We start from the raw sequence: 26,181 nt of genomic DNA, 5'->3' as shown, positions 1-26,181 counted from the left end.
TTTTCTAACTCTCTCTTGGATGTGGGCTGACAACAGGAACAGGTCAATCCTTGAGTAGGTTTTATGTCTACTCGAACAATATGAGTATTCCTTCTCCTTTGGGTGTTGTCTCCTCCATATATCCAAAAGTTGCATTTCCTGCATTGATTTAACCATAAATTTGGTGACTTTGTTCTTTCTGCTAATCTTTTGTCCAGTTTTATCCACCTTTGAATCCAAATTAAGGTTAAAGTCCCCTCCTATCAATATATTTTCCTGCGTATCTACAATCTTCAAAAAAATATCTTGCATACATTTTTGATCCTCTTCATTAGGTACATATATATTGACCAAATTCCAGAGCTCTGAATATATCTGACATTTTATCATTACATATCTCCCTGCTGGATCTATTATTTCCTCCTCTATTTTTATTGGTACATTTTTATTGTTTAATATAGCTACACCTCTGGCTTTTGAGTTATATGATGCTGTTGTTACGTGCCATCCCAGTCTCTCCTTAATTTATTATGTTCCACTTCAATTAGATGCGTTTCCTCCACGAATGCTATATCTATTTTTTTTTCAGTAAATTTAATAGCTTCTTCCTTTTGACTTGGTTATATATTCCGTTAATATTTATAGTCATATAGTTCAACACGGCCATCTCATATTTTGTTTTCATCTCATTTCCGCTTCCTCACCACCACCTTTCCCCTTTTCTCCATTTTCATTTCTCAGTTTTCTTTTATTGAGCACACTGTATGACAACACTTCTAAAAGATAAAATATTTCAAACATTCCCACATCTAAAATTCCCTTAACTCCAAGTGTCCCCCCCCCACCCCCCCTCTGAGTCACCCCTCGTCCCTTGACGGGCAACCTGTCATCTGCAAACTTGATGACAGTGTTGGAGCTGGATCTGGTGATTTCAGTTCTGGGTCAATAGCGCGAAGAGGAGCAGGCTGGAGCACACAGGCCTGAGATAGGCCAGTGCTCACTGTGATGGTGCCGGATATTCTCTTATTGACCCGGACAGACTGTGGTCTTGCCTTTAGGAAGTCTGGGATCCAATTACAGAGAGGGGTGTTGAGTCCCAGTGAGGACAGATTCTCCACCAGCCTCTGGGGAATGAGCATATTAAACGCCAAGCTGAAGTCAATGAACAGCAGTCAGACAAATGAGGCATCGTTCTCCAGGTGTGCCAGGACAGAATGAAGTGACAAGGCTATAGCATCATCTGTGGAACTGTTTTTGTCTATAGGAGAATTTAAATGGATCCAGAGTCTCTGGGAGGTGTGCTTTGATTGCTCAATGCATTTCAGGATGGTGGAAGCCAGTGCCACAGGGCTAAAGTAATTGAAGCCAGTATTGTTCCTCTCTTGGGTACCGGGATGATGCTGGCTGTCTTGAACACACAAAAACGATGGTCTGCTGCAGTGAGGTGTTGAAGCTGCCAGTCAAGATGTCTGTTAATTGATCTGTGCAGTCCTTCAGTACCCGATCAGGTATTTCGTTTGGTCCCTCTGCATTATGTGGGTTCGCCTTGAATAAGGTTCTCCTCACCTCGGCTGCAGCCAGTTCATCAGGGGGACACAGAGCTTTCTTTGACATCAAAACAATCCTGTTGAAAGGCAACTTTTGTAAAAGTACAGTAACAAGATTTGTCTAATTAAAATATCCAATATTGACCCAAGAGTGTCTGATATGGTATCTCTGGGAGATTCTCTGGGGGTAGATTTTCAGAGAAAGGCTTATCTCTTCCTCCTGACTGCTGATAAAAGGCCCACCCAATGTGACAGTCATTCGAGTAACACACCTCCACTAACACTACTGAGACACCCAATGAATTGTGTCATTACCTATAAATTAGCTAATGTTGCAGCTCCAGAAATCTCTGGTGAGACCATACTTAGAACATCGTGTTCAGTTCTGGTCACTTCATTACAGGAAAGATGTGGAAGCTCTGGAGAGGGTGCAGAGGAGATTTAACAGGATGTTGCCTGGATTAGAAAATATGTCTTATGAGGCAAGGTTAGCAGAGCTAGGGTTTTTCACTTTGGAGGAAAGAAGGATGAGAGGAGACTTAATAGAGGTCTACAAGATTATGAGAGGCATAGGTAAGGTAGAGAGTCAGCACATTTTTCCCAGGGCGGGAGCAGCAAACACCAGAGGAGACCTGTACAAAGTGAAGGGAGGAAGGTTTAGAGGGGACATCAAGGGTAAGTATTTTACACAAAGATTTGTGGGTGTCTGGAATGACTTGGTGGTGGTGAAGGCTAAAAAAAAAGGGGCATTTAAGAGTTGCTTAGACAGTCACATGAATGAAAGAAAAATAAAGGGTTATGAGGTCGGGTGGGTTTAGTTTTTTTTTGTGTATATAAGTTGGCACAACATCATGGCCTGAAGGACTTGTGCTGTAATGTTCTGTCTATGTCTGTACACTGCAACAACAACCCTTGCTATTCTGAGTACACTTTGTGTCCTTTGCATTGATGGGAAAGTGCTGGAGACGGTTAGTACCTTAAAGTCCTTGGGAGTTCACATATTGGAGGACATCTCCTGGGGCCAGCACATTAAGCAGGCACACATTGAGTTTCTAAGAGGTCTGAGGTTTGACAGGTCGGTGCATATTCTGTCAAACCTCTACAGGTGTACAGTGGAAAATACCATATATTTTGGCATATAAGTCAACCAGCAGATAGGTCAACCCGTCTTTTTTAGCCTCATTTTAAAGGTTTTATGGTATATCTGGCGTATAAATTGACCCCCATTTTTTGGGCTATCTGGGCCTCCAAGGAACAAACCAAAAGTTTTTAAAACTCCAATCTCAAGAAACAAAGCTGTAAATTAAGTAAGTATTAAAAAAACCTCGGCCTACTGGGCAGGACCAGCGACGACCCATGGAGCTTGAGCAGTGACATTGAGCTAATTGCGGGAGCGGGAACCTTGGCCTAACAGGCAGGAGCGGTGATGGCGACATCAGGGTCCCAGGTAGAAGCGGTTATGGTGGCACCCAGCGGACAGAAGGTGTCGGGGAGCGGTGGCGTCTATGGTGGTGAGGTGCTTTCAGCATTGACTTATACGCCGAATCGATGTCAATCTGGTTTTTCTCGGTAAAATTTTTTAGGGTTTCATGACTCGATTTATATGCTGAAATATACAGTATAGTGACTGATTGCATCAGGGCCCAGGAATGCAGAAGGCTGCAGGAAGAAGCAAACATAGACAAATCCATCCCAGACTCCAACCTCCCATCCACTGAAGACATCGATGTGAAGGCCGGCAGCACCATGGTTACCCTAGTTACAACCTCTTCTCACTGCTATCTTTGGGAAGAAAGCACTTGTAGGTTCAAGAACAGATTTTTTTCAAACAGGAATCAGGCCCTGGAACCTTCCCTTATTACTCGAACAATAAACTGCCCTGGGACCACTGAAAGACCTGTCTTTATTGAAACATCACTTTTTTCTTGCACTAACTGTAACTGTGAATATTTATTATATTTATTATCTTTTTGCTTGAGGGTAATTTAATTCATATTATCGCAAATTTTAAAAAATATATATTTTAATTTAGACATACAGCATGGTAACAGACCATTTCAGCCCACGAGCCCTAGCTACCCAGTTACACCCAATTGACCTACAACCCACAGTACCATTTGAACAGTGGGAAGAAACTGGAGCTGCCGATGGAAAACCACGCAGACATGGGGAAAACGTACAAACTCCTTACAGACAGCGTGGGATTGGAAGCCCGGTCCCAATCACTGGCACTGTAAAGGCGTGGTGCTAACCATTATACTAACTGTGCTGTCCATAGTTGATTTTTGTAACAGAAGTGTTACAGGGAGGACAAATTTCAGTGCATATGTACATTGCACTTGTGTTTATGACGAAAAGTCATTACCAGTATTTTGATGGGTATTTCAGCAACATGCAGTGATTTTCAAGTAGCCCAGCCAAGTCCCCTGATATTAGAAGTGTCTCTTTAAATAGACACAAAGGTACCAATGTACTTGATGTATTCCTACAAGTATTATGAATGTTCAATAAAATTTATAGGTTTGTCTACAATTCATGCCTGAGAGAGGGCAAGTCGTGATTTTGTTGAGTGCAGGACAAGTACTAAAACATATCTGACGGGGAAAGTTGAATTGGCCATAACATTTCCAACCTTTTTCGAAGTGGATCACTGCACAATTTCTGCAAGAGCTGTGCCAACGTGAATGTGCCTGTACCTGGTGTAATGACAGTTTAGACTTGGAAATAGTCCAAACAGAATGAAATATCAGTCCATGCACGCAGGAGTGTCGTAAATTTGTACCCTGCTCTGCTGGGGGTTAATGGCCTCCACACTCATCCGCTAGACAACTTGTCTTTGGAATGCTTTTCGATTCAATTAATCAAGGAATTCTTTTAGTTTGCGCTTTTCTACTGCAGGCACCAGTAGAAGTTAATATTGAAACCATTGAACAGGTCAGAAATGGAAGAGGTAAACAAGAAAATCTGCAGATGCTGGGGTCCAAGGCATTACACAATTGCTGGAGAAACTCACATAGCATCCATAGGAAGTAAAAGGCAGCTGACATTTCGCGCCTGAGCCCTTCATCAGAAATGTTGAAAATCAGGCAAGGTGGGGGGAGGAGGGAGAAAGGGGAAGGGAGGAGAGCATAGGCTTAACAGGTGGATACAGGTGAGAGGGTCAAAGGGAAAGATGCTCAGAAGTGATTGGGGGCGGAGGAAGAGGGCTGAGAGGGATCGCTCTCTGATAGGAGAGGAAGGAACGGGGGTGGGGAGCTGGAAGGGGAACAGAGGAGTAGGGAAAGAGAGAAACAGAAGCAGTGGCTGCGGCATTCTCTACAATAGCTGCATTCCCTAATTCATCTCCACAGTTCCTGCTTTCCTTTTGAGCCCAAATATTGATTGATCAGAATCTTGATATAGCTTGCATGGTGCCCAAGATTCACAAAACTCTGAGTGCAGAAGTCTCATCTCAGTCCTGGTTCTTGTCTCTGCAGTCAATCCCTCAAAGAATTTTAAACATTTCAATGAAATCACCTCTAATTTTTCGGCACTTGTCTCTCATTCATGTTTACTCTCACCTCAGAATTCAAGAGTTGATGTAAAAAGTTTAAAAAATATATTTTATTTTTCACACTATGAAACATATTAACCAAAATGCACACAAACATTTCCCTCTTGATTATTCACAATGTCATTTTCTCCCCTTCCCCACCCCCCCTTCCCTCCCTCCTTCCCACCCGTTTTTCTTTGAAGGTCATAGAGGTTGCAGTCTCTTGGGAGATTGTGCTTTTACCTCAACCAGTGTCCGCAGACTTTTGAGTTTCACTCAAGAGTTGATCAACATTGAGGAAGTTATATTCTTTGGTCTATTCTCGTCCACTTCAGGGGTGAAGACTTGCTGCCTTACTATTTATTGCTTGGTTTACACAGGAATGTAAAGTTTACCTTGACCTTTTGTTTTCACAGTCCCCATTGTCAGATGGCTTTCTTTGCAGAATACTCTGCTTAACCATAATAATACTCTTTGGGATCCTTAAGAAAGAGCAAACTGTAATCTCTTCATAAAATCCATAATGTAGCAACTGTGACACTTGTATCTGAGCTGTCAATCAGAATTTGCAGTTGCAAAAGACAACACTACTGCATGAAACCATAGCAATTACCACATTAGCACGGCTGAGGTATTAAGTTTAGGTAGCCAAAGGCTTATCATTGCCCACGAGTCAGCCACATTTCACTGATTTACCTACACAATGGGTAAACCATACCTTTCACAGGTGAACAAAGCAGAACCTCCTCCCTAACAATGGTAAGAAGTGAGAAGGATGTGCTCATCATCAGAGGGAGTACTGAATTTAAGGATATAAAATTGGAGCAGCATGGAACAATGTCCATTTACGAAGAACAGTTGGAATAAAGACTCATGCAGCCCACTGTGTCAACACCACCTATTATCACCCTCTCATCCCATTTACCACATTCAGTCTGTAACTTTGCCCACCTTGGTAATTCAAAGATTTGTCTTCTTAAATATTGTGAGAATATCTGTCTTCACAACTGTTCAAGCAGCATATTTCAGACTCCAATCATACTCTGTTAGGATCCTTTCTAACCTCCACTCTCACCTGAGAACAATACCTCCACGTCTTATACACTCTACCATCTACCATGGGAAAAGATTTTTACTAACTACATTATCTATTGCTTTCATAATGTTTTACTGAAGCCTCTAATGGCCTGAATCTGCCTGAGATTATCAGATCTTGGAAGCTAAGCAGACTCAGGCCTGGTCAGTACTTGGAAGGGACACTGCCTAGGAACACCAGGTGCTGTAGGTTACTGTCTGCCTTACTGTAGACAAAAGTTAAAGAATTTCAAGCATGTTACATTTGAAATGTAGTATTACTTGACAATAGTGGAACATTTACCTTTACCTTTACACTTCTGTATAGTCACTCCTCAGCCTCCTTTGGTCCAGAGAGAACAAACCTACCCAGTCACTACTTCTAACTGAAAGGCTCTGGCCCAGATAACATCTTGCTAAATCTTCTCTGTCCCTTCTCCAGAGAATGGGGAATATGAAAACCACTTCAGGTGGCTACTCAAGTGCTCTTGTCTTCTGCTTGAAACAGATGTTAGACTTTAAGTCGACACGGTTAGCATCGCGTTTTGCGCAACACCATTACAACATTGCCGTTATAGCACTAGCAATCGGGAATCAGGTACTGTCTGTAAGGAATTTGTGCATTCTCCCCGTGGGTGCGTGGGTTTCCTCCAGTGCTCCAGTTTCCTACCACCGTTCAAAATGTACTAGGGGTTGCAGATCAATTAACTGGAGGGCATGGGCTTGTGGGCTGAAATGGCCTGTACTGTGCTGTATGCCTAACTTTAAAAAAAATTGTAAATGATAGTCCCCATGCCGACATGGATATTTCGTGTGCTATCCAGGTAAGTCTGGGTCTTGATGCAAGGTCTTGACTGAAATGCTGACCATCCATTTGCCTCCATCACTGCTGCTTGTCTTGTTGAGCTCCTCTACTAATTGAGTTTTTAAAAAATTCTGAGCCTTCCCTGACATTGACACCACTCAGATCTGCCAGAATTCTTAGTCCAGTGGTCCTTAACCTTTTTATTCCACTCCCATACCACCTTAAGTAATCCTATGCCATAGGATAGTTAGTAAGGGATTACTTAAGGTGGTACGGGAGTGGAAATAAAAAGGTTGAGAAACACTGACCATGTCAGCATTGGACTGTTGACTCCTTATCATCTTTCCTCTCTGCTCATGAAGGGTCAGCCCAAAGCAACATGTTCAGAGACGGCCTGGTTACATTTGCTATGTCTCCCTGCTGCATCTGCTAAAGGATTGGATTCAATCCTATTATTCAGTCAAAAGTTATTTTTTCCACCTTGAATTGAATTTTTGGTGCCATGTTTACCAAGGTATAGTGAAAAGTTCATTTCGTGTGCTATCCAGGTAAGTCACCCCAAACTTCAATAAAAGGTGGAAGTACAATAAGAAAACAAAAGTGCAGGGCTTATTGAATCAAAAGGTATGTTAGTAAAGTGCAGTACATAGAACACTACAGCACAGAAAAACCAGGCCATTCAGCCCTTCTCGTCTGTGCGAAAACATCATCAGATATAGAGAAAAGCGCTGTTAAAGAGTGCAGTGGCACCTTGCCAATGAGAGGTCCACTCAAGAGTCTGAAACTATCCTTGAATCTGGAGGTTCATGTATGCAAGATCACGTATTTTCTCACTGATGGAAACAGGAGAAAATAAATGACGGTGGGATGGGCCCTTTCGTAAAATAGCAGCTTCCCCAACCTTGCAGAGTGAGTGCAGATGGAGTCAATGAAAAGGAGGTTGGCTTGTGTGACAGTATGATGTGTCAGTGCATTGCAGTCTGAGATTAGAGTTGGACATTTTCTCATTTGAAGAGAGTTTAACCATAGGTAAATCTTTGGAATGTTGAGAATAATTTTGGTTTAGAACATAAAAATCCACAGTGTTGTGCCGACCTCATAACCTACGCTGACAACTGCCTAGTATTTCCCCACTGCATAACCCTCTATTTTTCTCAGTTTCCATGCACCATCTAATAGTCCCTTAAAAGAACCTATTGTACCTGCCTCCACCAGCTTTGCCAGTAGCACATTCCATGCACCACCACTGTCTGACAGACCCCAGCAATCAAGAACTGTAGCCTCTTCTTGGCACAAATGAGGCTCCATCCAAAAAATGCTTGCTGTGTAACATCTGGCTTACATATCTAGTGAGATGGAGTGTTGAGGGAATCCAAATCGGACTTAAGATGCTGGTCGGTAACCTTCAAATAAACTGTGATAAGATTTCAGTACATTTTCATTCAGTAGCTTCACATTGATGAAGGAAAACAAAAGGAAAGATAGAAAAACCTGCCCAAACTGTGCAGTATTTTTGCCTCAGTCTTTTCTTGACGCCATTGATTAAGTTTTATTGCAAGGGCTATCTTCTTTGTGAGACTGAAAAAGCCTGCTTAATGCATACTGCTTTCCCCCCAAATATTCCCTGGTTTCATTAATTATTCCTTTAGGGTTACCACAGCCAAAGAGTTACTTGGACTGCTTGCTAGCTCCAAATGACTATGATGTCTGGAGCAATCCTTGTGCAGTTCAGTAGTAGCAGATTGCAGCATGAAATGTAAAGGTTTAATGTCAAGTTGACAGTAGAAAAATGACCAACTATGAGTTGAATTTTCTCCCTAAAATGTTACTGAACTCCATCAATTTGACACCTTTGGGCGAGGGACAGAGGAAATTGGAAGGGAATTTTGTCTCGTTGTAGTCTGAAGTTCTGGAAAGCCCTTCCTCTTTCAACTTGAGAAATATTATACATTTTTTAAAAAATAATTTTAATTTTTAATTTTTAAATTCGACATCAGTCAGAATCAGAATTTATTGTTATGAACAAGTCATGAAGTTCGGTGTTTTGCGGCAGTGTCACAAAGCAAACATTCGTATTATAACCATCTTACAACATTATTATAAAAAAGTAAAAATAATTGTGCCCAAAACATTCATTGTTTATTCAGGAATTAATACCAGCGGGGAAGAAGCTGTCCGTGTGCCACTGAGTGCCTGTCTTTAGGCTCCTGTCCTTTTTTCCCAATGGTAGCAAGGTGAAGAGGGCATGGCCTGGGTGGTGGGGATCTTTGAGAATAGAGGCTGCTTTTTTAAGACACTGCTTCATGTGTATGTCCTTGATGGAGTGAAGTCTGGTGCCTGTGATGTCTCAGGCTGAGTTAATAACCCTCTGGAATTTATTCTTGTCCTGAGAGTTGGCACTTCCATACCAGGCAGTGATGCAACCAGCCAGCATACTCTGATTCTGAGAGACTTTGGAGACGTACTGAATCTCCTCAAACGCCTCACAAAGTATAGCTGCTGAAGAGCCTTCTTGGTGATCGCATCCTCGGAGATGTTGACACCTAAGAATTTGAAGTCCTTGACCCTCACCACTAATGATCCCTTGATGAGGACTGGATCGTGTCCACTAACTTCCTCAAGCCCACAATCATCTCCTTAGTTTTGCTGATGTTGAACACAGCATTGTTGTCATTACACCATTCATCGAGCTAATCCATCTCCCTCCTGGACGCTTCCTCATTGCCGTTGGTGATTCTGCCGACAACTGTAGTGTCATTGGCAAACTTGTAGATGGCATTGTTACTGTGCCTGGCCACACAGTCACGGGGGTATAATGAGTAGAGCAGTGGGCTAAGCACCCATCCTTGGGGTGCGTCTGTGTTGATGATCAATGAGGAGGAGACATTGTTTCCAATTTGTACTGACTGTGGTCTTCTGATGAGAAAGTCAACGATCCAGATGGAGAGTGGGGGGTACAGAGGCCTAGAGTTAGTAGTTTCTTGACCACCACTGAGGGAATAATAGTATCAAAGACCGAGCTGTAGTCGATGAAGAGCAGCCATATGTATGAATTGCTGTTTTCAAGGTGATCCCGAGCACGGTAACAGCCATTTCGGCCCATGAGTTCGTGCCCCCCAATTACACCCAATTAACCAACATCCCCAGTATGTCTGAAACACTGGGAGGAAACTGGAGCCTCTGAGGAAAACCCATACAAACACGGGGAGAACGTACAAACTCCTTATGGACACCATCGGTTTTGAACCCCAATCCCTATTATTGGTGCTGTAAAGGCGTTGTATTAGTAAAAGAAACAGTTTACTGCTTCTTGTTCTCACCTGCACATTTAATACTTTAGACAATGGACCATTTGCTCCTTTTGTTTCATTGACACTGCCAAACATTTACAGGAGAACATTTCTGCTTAGTTCAAAATAATTTCGTCCATCGACTCTGCACTGGCACGAGATAAGAAACATCTCACCTAGCCCCACCAATTCATACTCACTTCAGGTTCTGAAAATAAGTACTTTTCAGATCCCTTTTGAGTGTAACCCCTGCTGCCACTATTACAGATGAATTTGCCTCCTTTAAGCATTGTAAAAAAATATTTTTCCTCCTGTCTCTTCTATTTTTTTTTCCTGCAAGTCACCTGAATTTATGTTGAGTGACCTGTTGAATTTGTCCAGCACTTAAGTATTTTGCACGTCTTTGCACCCAAACGCTTGCTCCTTTCAAGTGACCTAGGGCTTGAGGACAGAGGCAAATTTGGCTTCAAACATTATTTAAAATGCTGGTTTACTCTTGATCTATTCTGTCTACACCTTTAATAATATGAGATACCTTTATCAGATCTCTTTGCAAGCTTAACTATTCCAAGAAAATAAACAGTTTTCCCAAAGATCTAATATCCTTCTACTTTAGAATAATTTTGGTAAAGCTCCCTATGTATCCTCTTTAGCATGTTCACAATCTTCCTGAAGTGCAGCACCCAGAATTGCATGCAACATATCACACACCAGGGAAATAGGCACTTCAATCCACCGAGTCCATCCTGACTTTCAAGCACCAATTTACACCGATCCCATTCTATTCTGAAGAGAAATTCAAAAATAAACTGCAGATGCTGGAATCTTGTGCAACAAAATGACATCTTAGAGGAACTCATTGGGTCAGGCAGCATCCGTGGGTAGAAATGGTCAGTTAAATGTTATTCTCCATTTTATTCTTCCCAGGCTTCCGTCAACTACAACCAGTTTCTGCTGCTCCTCTAAACACTGGAGGCAATTTACAGCAGACAATTAACCCACCAACCTACATATCTCAGTGGGAAGAAACCAAAGCACATGTTTTTTACATACAACTGACATTTTTTTTCTGTCAGCAATTATCACACCTAGCTTCCAGAGTAGCCGTTCACACTGGAACATCCAGAATGCCAAATATTTGGATCTCACTGTGCATTTACACTAAATACTTGAGATGCAGTATTTTCATAGGCTGTATGTGGGACACACTGCATTGACGTCGACCGTGACTTAAAACCTACGTGCGACACAACATCGCGCATCATCAATAACGACCCATTGTTGCTGCTGAACGCCTGCAGTTGTGTTTAGACCGCAGGCATTCTGTGAAATTCTTTAGGGGTCCAAGAGATAAAGTATCGGAATGATATTTTACCTCCAGGACCTTTTACACAGACTGTGTTCCAGAATTTTGGGAACAATTTTCTGGAACACAGCGGCTGTGTAAAAAAAACGTGCAGCTCGAAAGGCCGATATGGCCTGTTTCCGCTCTGTAAATGGTTATATGGTTATATGGTCATGGAGAACGTGTATACTCCACACAGACAATTCTTGATGGCACAGAACTGTGGCTAAACCGATGATTCATCATGGCTTCCTTGATTTTGTACTTTCACCTTCTCTTTTGTAGCCCAGGTTCTTAGATGTTAATTTTTAAAACCATTTTCAACAAAATGTGTACAACCCCCCCCCCACCCCACCCCCTCCAGATTTCTCTATCTTGCACCTCTTTTAGAATTGTTCATTACAGTTATTTTTATTGCTTCTTCAAAATCTAACACTGTTTGTTAGGTGATGAAACCTGAAACATAGCTCATGAGTTTATGCCGAACATGACATCCAAATCAAACTAAAAATCTGCTGCTTGAACCTCAATTGATGTCTGTTCATCTCATTCATATTCATGTGTTTATCTTGAAGCTTATTAAAAGCTTTTACCCCCTCCATAAATCTTCGTCCGCGAAGCCAAGCCAAAGAATTAAAAGCTATGTCAGCCTGTTCCAGGCATCCACCACTCTTGGTGCAAAATTTATACCTCACACATTGCCCTTAAACATCCTCCCCCTCATTTTAAATGCATGTGTGCAGCACTTTTGAAGTGGTGAAATTATATCTACCAATTCTAACACATTGTATCTATATTCTCTTGAAATCATTTTTAAAAAATTAGACATACAGCACAGTACAGGCCATTTTGGCCCACGAGTCTGTGCTGCCCAATTTACACCCCTTTAACCTACACCCTCAGTACGTTTCAAATGGTGGGAGGAAACCAGAGCCCTTGGGGAAAACCCATGCAGACACGGGGAGAACGCACAAACTCCTTACAGACAGCACAGGATTCAAATCCTGGTCTTGATTGTAAAGGCGTTTCGCTAATCACTACGCCAACACAATTATACTACACAATAACATGAGATACCTTTATCAGATCTCTTTGCAAGCTTAACTACTCCAAGAAAATAAGCAGTCTTCCCAAAGATCTAATATCCTAATTATCACTACACAATTATAACCGTGCCACCCACAATTATTATAGCCCCCTCACAATGCTACACTACCAAATTTTGTAGTTTCTGCAGTTTTGGAAATGTGAAAACTGCAGATACAGGAAATCTGAAATAAAGGGCTCAGTACCGATAGAAAGAGAAACAGTTTGCATTTTCAGGCCTAGGACCATGGTTTGAACCATTTGATTCAAACACAGATGCTGCCTGACATGCTGAGCATTCCCAATATTTTCTGTTGTTCTTGGGATATTGTGCCCATGTACATGTGTGTTCAAATCTTGGGGAGCTCCACTGTGCATTTCTCTTCAGTTCAAAAAGAACTATTCTCTACCCTTCTAATCTCTATCCATGCTTCAGCTGCTTTTAGTCACTGGCCATCAGTTTTAATGTCAAGCTAATTGTGTGATACCTTATCAAATTCCTTTTTGATATTTCAGTCAAGTGACCAAGTTGCAAACATTTTTATCACATGTGAACATAACAACTGCATGGATCACTAGTCAGATAAATTGACCCACATGCAACACAAAGTGTCTATCAAATCATATTGTTTCCCATTTGCTGATGGGAAATCTGACATCTGCATTATTAACTGAACAACGAAGAGAAAGCTACAACAGTGTTTGAACTTTTCTGTGCAATATAATGCAATTTTTTTATTGCCATTCTAGGAAAGAGGATTTAGTGCCTTACCTGGATGGTTGACTTTGTTTAAGGAAACAAAGATGACAATTGCAGGGTCAACTTTTAGAGGAAAGGAATTAAAATACGAAAGTCTGCAGACACAGTGGTTGAAGTCAAAACGCAGCAGGTTAAACATCGCCAAGATAAATATGCATAACCAAAATTTTGGGCTTGAGCTCTTCATCAAGGTATGGAAAAATGTTGGCAGGCATCCGAATAAAAAGGTAAGAGGGAGGCATTGGGGGTATGAGTGTGGTCACAAAGGCAGCAGGTAATAACTGGAGAAGGGAGGGGAGGGGACAGCAGCAAGCAGGGTGAGGAGGGATAGCTGGGTGAATAGAGAGGGAATGGGGTGAAGAGCTGAGGGAAAGAAAATATGGGGATGGGAAGGGAGTGGGAAAGGAGAGCAGGTTAGCAGAAACCGGAAAAGTTGATGTTAATGCCATCCGGCTGGAGAGTGCCCAGTTTGCAGATACAGACGTGTGAGTATGGGAGTGGGACGCAGAACTGAAGTGGTAGGCCATTGGGAAAGGTGGGAGGTAAACAGATCATCCAGAGAAAACCCATGCAGACACAGGGAGAACACACAACCAACGTACAGATAGCACCGGATTTGAACACCAATTGCTGACACTTTTCAACAAAGCGATCTCCCACTCTGCGCCCAGACTCTCCGATGTAGAGAAGGTCACAAAGGGAGCACCAGATGCAGTAGATCTGACCTAGAGATACACAAATGACATTTGCTTCACATGAAAGGCCGGTTTGGGCCCACGGACTGTGGTGAGCGATGAGTGGCCAACCATTTCAGTTCTGCGTCCCTATGCTGACATGACTGTCCATGGCCTCGTACTATCGCACCAAGACCACCCGTAATTGGAGGAACGAAACCTGATTTTCCATCTGGGTACTCTCCAGCCAGATGGTATTAACATCGACTAATGCGCTCTTCTTTCCCCTTCCCTTCCCTTCCCCATATTCTTTTCCCCAGGTCTCCACCCTCCTTCCCTCTCTATTCACATAGACATCACTCCTCTCCTTGCTTGTTGCTGTGCCCTCCCTCCCTTCTCCACCTATTACCTCCTACCTTTGCAACCATGCTCCTATCCCCAATGCCTCCTCCCTTACCATTTTATTCAGATATTTGCCACCATTTTCCCATACATTGATGAAGGGCTCAAGCCCAAAACATCAGTTATGTATTTTTATTTTTGCTATATAAAGGACACTGTTTGACCTGCTGAGTTTCTCCAACTTTGTGTTTCAACTTTCAGTGGAAATTAAGTGAAAACAGGTCAACTGCTGATAGCCGCTGACACCGTGTGTGTTTCCTCGGGGTGTTCCAGTTTCCACCTTTATCCTAAAGACTTGTGGATTGGTAGGCTAATGGCCTTTGTAATCTGCCCCAAATGTGGAGGTTTATAGAATCTGGAGGGGACTGATGGGAATTTGGGGAGAATAAAATAGGATTAACAGAGGATTAGTGGTGACATGGACCATGGACTCAGTGTGGCAGAGAACTGGTTTCCATGATGAATGACTAGGAATTCTTTTTTTTTTTTAATTTGGTTTGTTGGTGGAACAAATTTATAATGCAAACAAAATCGAACTTCAGTGAAAATGCTGTTGGTGAAGGGTTCAGGCCGAATTCTTTTTCTCCAACTAATGCTGCCTAATCCAATGAATTCCTCCGACAAGTTGTTTTTTTGCTCCAGATTTCAGCGTCTGCAGTCTGTTATGTCTTTACCAAACTCGTGTAATGAAAGGCTTTGTCACTTGTGGCAAATGCCTCACATGAACCCAAAATCTGTGATTGGGAAAGACCATTCAGATGTGTGTTTGGTTTATTTTCTTCAGCCATAACGGGCCCTTTCAGCCCTTGAGTTCGTGCCTCCCACTTACACACAATTGACCTACAATCCGATATATTCTGAAAGGTGGGAGGTAAACAGATCATCCAGAGAAAACCCATGCAGACCCGGGGAGAACACACAACCAACGTACCGATAGCACCGGATTTGAACACCAGTTGCTGACGCTGTAACAGTGTTGCGCTAACCGCTATGCTAACCATACTATGACCCCCTTAGGTCTCTGCTCAGAGTTCATAGTCTCCTTCCCTGTAAAGCAGTCAAGCTCAGTTGGTTTCTTCCATACTTCTCTCCTACCGACGACATTAAAAAAAAACAAAAAAAAAATTATTTCAGACTGTGGTTCCCTTCCCTCCCCCTCCCCTTAAATGTGTTGTGGCCCCCCTGAGAAATGTTAGGTCTGCTTTGTTCATGAATGAGTGAGACAAACACCAGACTGAGTCGAAATCAGGGTTCTTTGTTCTTTATTACCGGATTGTAACACTTGCAACTAACAATGTTAGTCGGAGAATGCATTCTGCCGTTATCAGCAAAATGGTGATTTTTTTATACCCTTGGATACGTGCTTAGAACATCATCATATCATTACTTGTCCAATGACTAAAACTGTTGCTATCCTTTCCCTGCTAGCTTCCTGCCTCTCAATCCATCAATGTCTCTCTTATCTTGTAAGTACAAGGATGCATTCACATCTTGTTACAGCCCTGCACAGGGTAACTCCTTACACATTCCCATCTCATGATGTTTTACCTTACAGAAAGGTTGGTTTAGATAATAATGTTGCCCATGTGGAAAGGCCATCAAGTTGAGGTAAAGTGACGGCGAGCTCAGGTTGGAATCTTGTCCTTCTGACAGTAGAGTTTGTGACACTGCTTGATTTTAAGGCTGTCACATCCTCAAATGTCAAACTACAGACAAGTATTGCAAAAGAAGACCACAAGTTAATGATACAAACAAAAATGGCCACCACACTTCTGATGAGTCTTAACATGTATTCCATCATCTTTTGTGTTAGCCATGGAAGTGCTTGTTTCTATTACCCTATATAATTAAGAGTCTGGTGTATTCTTGTTGAATGCTTGTGCTTTCTGAATATAATAGTCGGTTAAAACTATTATATTTGTTTAAAAAGCTTCTTTGTGTGAAAGCAGACTGGATTTACTGGTACAACTGCATATCGTGACTGAATTAAAGCATGTTTATAATTAGCTTATTTCAGGAATTTGCTTTCATAAGGGCTCACTTGAAAAATGCCAGCAATGTCCTCAATGGGTTGAGTTTCCGCTGAAAATGGAACATATACAGATTATTTTTTAATGCTTCGACCTTGCTTTTCACTGTAATAAGATTCTTTTAATTCTGGTCCATCGTGTATCTTTAGTTTTAGTCACTGTATACTAGTTTATGATTGCTCGATTGAATCCGTAGTGTCCAAGTTTATCCACGTGCAAATTAGCTTACTAACCCCGTACTCTTTTTGAATATGGGAGGAAACTGAAGCACCTGGAAAAACCCATGCAGATCTGGGGAGACTGCTTAAGCTCCTTACCGACAGTGCTGGATTTTAACACTGGTCCCAGATACTATGTTGATCGATTGGCCCTTCAAATCTGCCTGCCTTTCATTAAGATCCAGGCTGATTTGACTGACAGCTAACTCCTTTTTCATGTCAATACCCCATAATCACATCATCTTTATTCTTCAAATAACATATCTACATTATCTTTAAATACTTTTCATGATCCAAACTTGCTGGGGTAGTGAATTCTAGAATTTTACACATCAATTTTAAATGTAACCACTTCTTTATTGCTTGCCCTTCTCCAAGTGGAGGAAAGGTCTCAACTTCCACCTCCACGTTCCCCTAAAATCTTTTCTATTTCGATAGTATTAGGGTTCATTCTTCCGAACTCCAAAAAAAATTGAAGCAGCTCCCCAAATCCATTAGAAAGCCCCAGATTTGCTGTGGATTTGTCAATCAGTTTAAATAGATGTCAACAGTTCACAGCACTTCATAGCCTGAACACACCTGGGATTGTCTGATCTCGGAAGCTAAGCAGGCCAGTACTTGGAGGGGAGACCACTCAGGAACACCAGGTGCTGTAGGTTTCTGTGAGGGTGGCAGGACAAACGCAAAAGTTAAAGATTTTCATGTACATTCTAAATGTATTATTATGTGACAATAATGGAACCTTTACTGTTTACCTTTACCTTTTCTGGCCAATATGATTCAACATATTGTGTTACCTTGTAAGAAAATCTTTTAAAATTTAATTTAGAGATACAGCACAGTTTCTGGCCCACAAGCTCATGCCACCCAAATATACCTATGTATATTCATGCCTTCAATCGCATACGTCCGAGGAAACTTGGAGCACCCGGAGGAATCCCACGCAGTCACACTTGTGCTGTAGTTGTGTTTAACTAACCCAGTCAGGAACTTTCTCTGAAAAAGAAATATGTTTCTGTTCACAGATGGGGTGAGAGAGAATACAAAGAACTGAGGATAGCACTAGATAAATTAACAGAATGGTACAAAACAAGGTGGTTTGCAGCTATCAAACTTTAAAAATTATTATAGAGCAGCACAATTAAGATATCTATCAGATTTTTATCAAACAAGGGAAAAACCAGATTGGACCATGTTAGAGCTGGATTGGAAAATGACACTGTGTATCTGGTTCATAGTGTGAAAAATAAATAAAAAATTTTGAAAAAAAGAGAGAATACAAAGAAACTTCCGATGCTCCTGCTCCACAAATTCCTGTTTTACAAACTGTGCCAAGGATGGTGCAAAATTCATTTGCTTTGTGGCAGCGATCACAGAGCAAACATTGTTATAAATTACATTACAAAAATAAATAAATAAATAGTGTGAGAAAATATGAAAAAGTGAGGTAGTGTCTGTGGTTCATTGTCCATTCAGAAATCTGATGGCAGAGGGGAAGAAGCTGACCTTCAGGTCCTGTACCTCTATCCTGGTGGTAGCAGTATGGAGAGGGCATGGCTTGGGTGCTGGGGGTCCTTGAGGATAGAGCTGCTTTCTTAAGACACAACCTCTTGAAGATGTTATCGATAGAGTGACGACTAGTGTCTGTGATGTCGCTGGCCGAGTTAACAACTATGGAGATTATTCCCATCCTCTGCATTGGCACCTTCCTACCAGACAGTGATGCAATCACACAGAATGCTGTCCACGGAACACCTGTTGAAATTTCGAGAGTCTTTGGTGACATACCAAATCTCCTCAAACTTCTCATGAAGAATAGCCTCTGGTGAGCGAGTCTTCTTGGTGATTGCACCCAGAAATGTAAGTACTTAGGAATTTGAAGTTCTTGACCCTCTCCAATGCTGACCCTTCGATGAGGACTGTTTTATGTTCTCCTGACTTCCCCTTGACGGCTACAATCAGCTCCTGGGTTTTGCTAACTTTGAATGCAAAGTTGATGTTGTTTATGAATTAGTTTATGTCTCCCTCCTGTATACTTCGTCATTGCTGTCTGTGATTCTGTTGACGATCATTGTAATGAGCACATTTGTAGACAGCATTTGAATTGTTCCAAGACATGGTTGTAGATTGAGTAGAGCAGCAGACAAAGCATGCATCCTTGAGGGGCGCATGTATTGGTCATCAGTGACGAGGAGACATTGTTTCCAATTTGTACTGACTGGTCTTCAGATGAGAAAGTCCAGGATCCACTTGTAGAGGGAGATGCAGAGGCTGAGGTTTTGGACCTTGTTAATCAGCACTGAGGATATGATGGTTTTGAAAGCTGAACTGTAGTTGACGAAAGGCAGCCTGATGTACATAATAGCCCCTTTTAAATTGCAGCAGACCTGGGTAGCCCTCCTGGGACCCTGGGTGCAATTACTGGGGCAAAGGTGCTGGAAGCACCTTTTAAATCACAGGGAGGGTTGACCCATTAAATTGCCAACCCAGCGATTTAAGGGGGATCCCATCCCCACAATGACACGTCACACACTCACTAGAAGTCCTGCTGAATGTGCAGAAGCTGGCTGCCCGGTAACACATGCATGCAAGCGCTGACTTCACCGGAATAAGTGGGTCGGCCATTTTCTTGTTCAAATCAGCTCTGGACACGACCTAGGTAAGTTTAACTGGGCTCCCTGACTACCTCTGAGGTAGGTCAGGGACCTAGTTGGATTCCAGCGGGGCTGACCAGGTTGGACTCTTTCCAACTGCTGCACTAATAGGGCAAATCGCCCAGTTAACCCCATTTTACACGCAGTTTGAAAGGGCCTATTGCTGTTGTCTAGGTGATCTAGAGCTCAGTAATATTGCATCTGGTGTTGAGTGATTGTGACAGTAGGCGAATTGCAGTCCTTTGGTACATGTTAATTCTGGCCATGATCAACCTCTCAAAGCATTTCATCCCAGTGGATGCGTGCTTTTCTGAACGTGTGCATGAAGGCAGCTCTTCTTGGGAACCATTTTGTGTAAATTTATGTGAAATCCTGCTGTTCCCTTAAGTAGAATTGGAGGCACCATTTTTTTTTAATTGGAATGAGCAATGTATCAGGCTAGATAACAAAACAGTTAGAAGCAGAATTTGTATATTTTCTAGACTGAGTAAATATATATTTGCCAGCTGCTGGAAGCAATTTAGGGGAGTTCCTGTCCAATTTGGTAAATTCCAATCTCTAAAGAACCAAACCCCCAGTAGTAAGATAATTCTTTTCATTGCATTACTCGCATTCTTTTCTGTAACTGGTTCTCAGCTGTTTTGTGTGCCTTTGGGTAGAGAGCTGTGTGCTTCCCGGGTTGCGAATTCATCCGGGCAACTAAGAATTTTAGACAAATAACAATGGAATTTCAGAATTGTCATGCACAGGGTGGGAACTCCTCTTTACTCAGCAGTACGGGCAGTGCCTGAATGTGGTCACAGAAAAGAGAGCCATTTTCAGATGCTGCACTTTATGCTGAGTTCACGGAATTCTGCACAGGCGGTTTTTAATGGTTGGTTTCCTTAGATCGAGAAGGAACCAATTTCTTATCACTCTGGTGAACTGAACCAAATTTTGAATCAATGACTCACACTTATTGAATGGGCAGGGCTTTCTTGATAGGAATGAGGGGTGGGGTATTATGAGGCATGATGTAGGATCTAGTCTGACCAGTTTCCCTTGATTATGGTGAAGGAGTAACATCCTGAGAGTACTGTACTAGCAGTGAGATGTAGAGCAGGGATGCTCCGCTAACACCTTCATCCAACTCTCTCCTGATTGTGTAACTAGCATTATAGAGATTTTCGAGGAGGCTACCAGGAACGTCGATGAAGGAAATGCTTGGATGTTGCTGGCATTCACTTCAGTAAGGTCTTTCACGAGGTTCCGCATGGCAGGTTAATCAGGAAGCTCGGTATTCATCTGAGATAGTAAACTGGATTCAAAGTTTGCTATACGTGAGGAGCCAGAGAATGGTGGTGAATAATTGCTTCTCAGACTGGGGGGCCTGTGACTAGTGGTGTGCCTCAGGGATCAGTGCTGGGACCATTGTTATTAGTCATCTATATCAATGATCTCTAAGATAATGTGGTGAATTGGATCAGCAAGTTTGCGGATGACAAAGATCGGAGGTGTTGAGGACAGCGAGGAAGGTTTCCAAAGCTTGCAGAGGGATCTGGACCTGCTGGAAAAATGGCAGATGGAATTTAATGCAGACAAGTGTGAGATGTGGAGTATTAGAAGGACAAACCAAAGTAGAACATACACAGTAAATGGTAGGGCAGTGAGGAGTGTTGTAGAATAGATGGATCTGGGAATACAGATGCATAATTCCCTGAAAGTGATGTCACAGGTAGATAGTGTTGCAAAGCAAGCTTTTGGCATATTGGCCTCCATAAATCAAATGACTTGAGTATAGGAGTTTGTATGTTATGGTAAAGTTGAATAAGACATCGGTGAGGCAAAATTTGAAGTATTGTGTACAAAATTAGTACCAAATAAATCAATAAGTTAGAAAAAGTGCAGAGAAGATTTATTAGGATGTTGCCGGAACTTGAGGAACTGAGTTTTAGGGAAAGGTTAAATGGGTTAGGACTTTATTCCCTGGAGTGTGGGGAAATTTGATAGTATTTAAAATTATGAGGGGTATAGACAGAGTAAATGTAGATAAGCTTTTTCCACTGAGAGTAGATGAGATACAAATCATATGACATGGGTCAAGAGTGAAAGGGAAAAAATTTAGGTGGAGCATTAGGTGGAAAGTCTTCACTTAGAGAGTGGTGGGACTGTGGAACGAGCTGCCAACTGGTGTATGTGGGCTCAATTTTCACATTAAATAAAATTTTGGATAGGTACATGGATGGGAGAAGTAGGGAAGTCTATGGACAGTAGCACTAGGCAGTATAGCACAGATTAGAAGGGTCAAAGGGCCTGATTTCTGTGGTGTAATGTTCTATGGATTGGCTGCTGCAGGACTTCAAATTAACAAGAGCTGAGTAAAGAAGAAAGTCTGCAGATGTTGGAGTCTGGTACAATATGCAAATGTGCTGGAGAAATTAAGTAGAGCATGCACCATTGAATGGAAGTAAAAAGTAAGCAATTTTTCAAGCCTGGGTTCAAATGACATGCCATATTTCCTTGCACCTCTTAGAAAATAAAAGTGGTGTTTGCTTTTAAGTGCTGGTTCCAGGAAAGATCCTGTGACGTGGAGTCCCAGGAACCAGAAAATACTAACCCTCTTCACTGTATCCCATCAATGTGGTCAGGTGTGTGGTGACTTGACCTCCCTTTCCTAAACTATATAATAGGCTCCTTGGGGTTGATGATGTTGAGAGAAGATCGTTGTTCTGCTCCCACTCAACCAGATTCTCGATCTCCATCCTATGTCCCAACTCATCATTTCCAGTTATGCAGACAACAGCGGTGGTGTTGTCAATGTATTTATGGATCGTGATGGAGCTGAACTTGGCTGTGCAATCATGAATGTTTTGGGAATAGCAGGGGACTAAACACACGGTCATTGGGTGCCCCTGTGTTGATAGTCAGTGAGGAAGAGATGATGTTCATGATCAGCACAAATTGGAGTCTGCCAATGAAGAAGTGAAGGATCCAGAGGCAGAGTTCTTTCTGATTCCAATAGATGCTGTGTGACCTGCTGTGATTCTCCAGCATTTTTTCATATTGCACTACAATCACAGCATCTGTAGATTTCTTGTTAAACCCCAGATACTTTCGTTTGATCATAGGTTTTGTGGGGATGTTGATGTTGAGTGCTGAGCTGCAGTCAATGAGCAACAGACTGATGTAGGTGTTCTTGCGGTCTAGATAATCTAACAGAGAGTTGATGACCAGAGAGGTGACATCTGCCATTGACCTGTTGCGATGATAGGAGAACTAAGGTGGGCCCAGGTCCTTCATGAAACAGGAGATGATTCGCTCTGCCATAATCCTCTCTAAGTGCTTCATCATGGCGAATGCAAGTGCCACTGGCCAACAGTCGTTGTGGCAGATCATTGTTTTTTTTGGGCACTGGTATAATGGTCCTCTATCGGCATCACCTACGGTTCCTAGAACGCTTCCATCAGCGCTGTCTCCGCTCCATCCTCAACATTCATTGGAATGACTTCATCACCAACATCGAAGTACTCGAGCTGGCAGAGTCCGCAAGCATCGAATCCATGCTGCTGAAGACCCAACTGCACTGGGTGGGTCACGTCTCCAGAATGGAGGACCATCGCCTTCCCAAGATCGTGTTCTATGGCGAGCTCTCCACTGGCCACCGAGACAGAGGTGCACCAAAGAAGAGGTACAAGGACTGCTTAAAGAAATCTCTTGGTGCCTGCCACAATGACCACCGCCAGTGTGCTGATCTCGCCTCCAACCGTGCATCTTGGCGCCTCACAGTTCGGCGGGCAGCAACCTCCTTTGAAGAAGACCGCAGAGCCCACCTCACTGACAAAAGACAAAGGAGGAAAAACCCAACACCCAACCCCAACCAACCAATTTTCCCTTGCAACCGCTGCATCCGTGCCTGCCTGTCCCACATTGGACTTGTCAGTCACCAACGAGCCTGCAGCAGATGTGGACATACCCCTCCATAAATCTTCGTCCGCGAAGCCAAGCCAAAGAAAAGAATAATGGATGTCCTTTTGAAACAAGTGGGGTCCTCAGACCATAGTTGCGAGAGGTTGGAGAAGTGGGGGGGAGGGGTTAACAAAAGCCAGAGAAGTTGATATTAATGTCACCCGGTTAAAGGGTACCCAGACGGAAGATAAGGTGTTGTTCCTCCAATTTGTGGGTGGTCTCAGTTTGGCAGTGCTTGAGACCATGGACAGACATGTCAGCAAGGGAATGGGATGGGGAATAGAAATGGGTGGCCACTGGGAGAACCACATTATTGCAGCAGACAGAGCCAAGGTGCTCATTAAAACAATCTCCTAATCTGCAATGTAGAGGAGACCACAACAGGAGCATCGAATGCAGTGGAGGACCCCCTGGAGATTCACAAGTGAAATGTTGCTTGTAAGGTCTGTTTGGGGCCCTGAATGGTGGTGAGGGAGGAGATGTTGGCATACATGGAGCATCTCCTGCGGTCACAGGGATTGGAGGGGAGAGAGGAATGCACAAGGGAGTCATGAAGGAAGTGGAATCAGAGAGGGGAGGAGAGCGGAATATGTGTTTAGTGGTGGGATCACGTAGTAGGTGGTGGAAATGGTGGAGGAGGATGTGTTGAATGCAGAGGCTGGTGGGATGGTAGGTGAGGACGAGGGATCCTGTCCTTGTTGTGCGTGAGGACGAAAAGAGCCAGGGCAGATGCACGAGTATTAGAGGATTTGCGAGTGCAGAGTTGATGGTGGTGGAGAGAAAGCCACATTGTTTGAAGAAGGAGGACATCTCTGGCATGGAAGTGCTCATCCTGGGGATTCAAAACAGTTCAAAGTCTTTTTGCACCTTTAGGTTCATATCCATACATTTCCATCACTGTACAGTCTCACATCCACTTCTATTTAACAACACTGTGACGCTATGTCGTTACTCCCGCCTCCGTTATCCCTTCAATGCCCAGTAACTGAAGGACTCTAGTCTGTGATCCTTCCTGACAACATTCTGGCATTTGCTGCATCAAGTCTCAGCACGCTGCTCAGCACGTACTCCTGCAGCCAGTCGGCAGCAGTCTTCCACCAACATCTCTGTGTGCAAAAAGTTTTGGCATAGACCAAAGTGCACCTTTCACTGAGTTGATGGTCTTCTAGCAGCTCTGGAGATCTGACTCTGTGTCCATCCCCGGGAACAGCTCATATAGGTACTCCCCAACTTGCGACCATAATTGGGACCGAAGGATTGGTTGCAACTCGAAATGTACGTAAGTTGGAATTTTCCCCAAGCGCGTAGAGTACTGAAGTTTTAAAACAAACTTTTTAATCAAATATTTTTTTTATTCTGGTCCATGCTTACCTTTTTAGTTGGAATCCCGGGGTCCTTCGGCTGGGCGCAGCCATTTTGATTCCTGTGCACATGCACGAGCTTTCGGTTGGTGCATGCGCGGTGGGTTCATGTATTGGATGGAGTTCATTTTGCCACATGAATGGAAGGTTCACGTAATGGAGTTCATTTGGAGTGTGTGTGAGAGTTAAGTGCTGCGACAATATTGAATTCGCACCCTTAACTTTCACAGATTCTGACCAGGACGGCCTTCATAATGAAGAGAAAGTCTATCTGAGACCGGATTGAGCTATCTGATCTTAACCAGGTGGCCTGCTTAAGGCATCAAACAGCTGGGCGTCCTTTACTATCTCCGTCAGGAGTCTAGAAGAGCTGTCCAATCTGTTGTTGACCCCACCAGATCGTCCAGCCGCAATAATGTTGACATCACCAGATAGAGCCTGAACATCGCCAGCGATAGTGGGAGCTAATGGAAGATAGCCAGGCTCTCCCTCTGCAAGGGGAAATGCTACACATTGATCAGCTGGAGCAGGGCTTCACGAAACATTACATCCACGAGGAGGCAACGCTGCCTAACCACCCCGGGTCTGAATATATAGATGTAGATAAGTCATAGTCATACAACATGTATGTTTTTTACATATAACTAATGTATTTTTTCCCATTGGGAAATGTCATGCTTACCTTGTGGAGTGGCCGTTCAAACAGGAAATGATTAAAACTCCTAATATTTGGATATCACAGTGAATTTAGACTAAATACCTGAGGTGCGGTATTGGCTAATGAAGCCAACCCTTAAACCGCCTGTGCAGAATTCTGTGAACTCAGCATAAAGTGCAGCATCTGAAAATGGCTCTCCTTTCTGTGACCACATTCAGGCACAGCCCGCACTGCAGAGTAAAGAGGAGTGACATACAACCTGCCAGGTCAAAGTTATAGAGTATACTGTACAGGGCCATCTCGACCTTTCAATGAATCTTGTTGTTGGAGATGAGTGCCTGTTTCACGCAATGGGGACTAATGAGCTTTTAGGACCCATGCTAACGCCCAGGCCTGTCAGATCTGCAGTCAACACTGCTGCGTGGCACATCCTCACGTCATCTCGACGTCCCCATTGCTGCGGATCACCTGCAGTTCAGTTTAGACTGGGGGTCGAGGTGGTAAAATTTCAGAACGGGAATGAGTCCTCATTTTCGTTCCGGACCTTTCACACAGACTGTGTTGCAGAAATTTGAGAATAATTTCCTGGAACACGGAACACAGCAGCTGTGTAAAAAAACTAACCATCATTTCTTGCTAACCATCCCATCATCCCACTTAACCAGAATGTGTTTCCTGATGAAGATGAATATCAGAGGTTAGCCTGACTGTTAACAGTGTGCTGTGATGAATAGCTGCTATAAATTGGCTGTTTCTATCAGGAATGGGGCTTTTTTCTCTGGAGCGTAGAAGATTGAGAGGGGACTTGATAGAGGTGTTTA

At 42.9% G+C, this 26,181-nt stretch overlaps 2 protein-coding genes across 2 annotated transcripts in view; one reads left to right on the top strand and one right to left on the bottom strand.

Moving 5' to 3' along the window:
• The window catches only part of LOC138764505 (protein WWC2-like), a 257,311-nt gene that overhangs the window by 40,442 nt on the left and 190,688 nt on the right, over nucleotides 1-26,181 (top strand). The gene's annotated exons all lie outside the window — the stretch shown is intronic.
• Nucleotides 858-26,181, bottom strand: part of LOC138754019 (uncharacterized) — a 48,282-nt gene continuing 22,958 nt past the window's right edge. Inside the window, exons 4-6 of the mRNA XM_069917739.1 lie at nucleotides 17,620-17,738; nucleotides 17,322-17,402; nucleotides 858-1,603 (exon numbers count right to left, since the gene is read on the bottom strand). Of these exons, the coding sequence (XP_069773840.1) occupies nucleotides 17,345-17,402; nucleotides 17,620-17,738 (177 nt within the window). The 3' untranslated portion in view covers nucleotides 858-1,603; nucleotides 17,322-17,344. The remainder of the gene's footprint in view (nucleotides 1,604-17,321; nucleotides 17,403-17,619; nucleotides 17,739-26,181) is intronic.

This window comes from Narcine bancroftii, chromosome 1, assembly GCF_036971445.1.
Source record: "Narcine bancroftii isolate sNarBan1 chromosome 1, sNarBan1.hap1, whole genome shotgun sequence".
NCBI classification, from domain to species: Eukaryota; Metazoa; Chordata; class Chondrichthyes; order Torpediniformes; family Narcinidae; genus Narcine; species Narcine bancroftii.
Note: the sequence above shows the minus strand (reverse complement) of the source record. Positions and strands in the feature narration are given on the sequence as shown.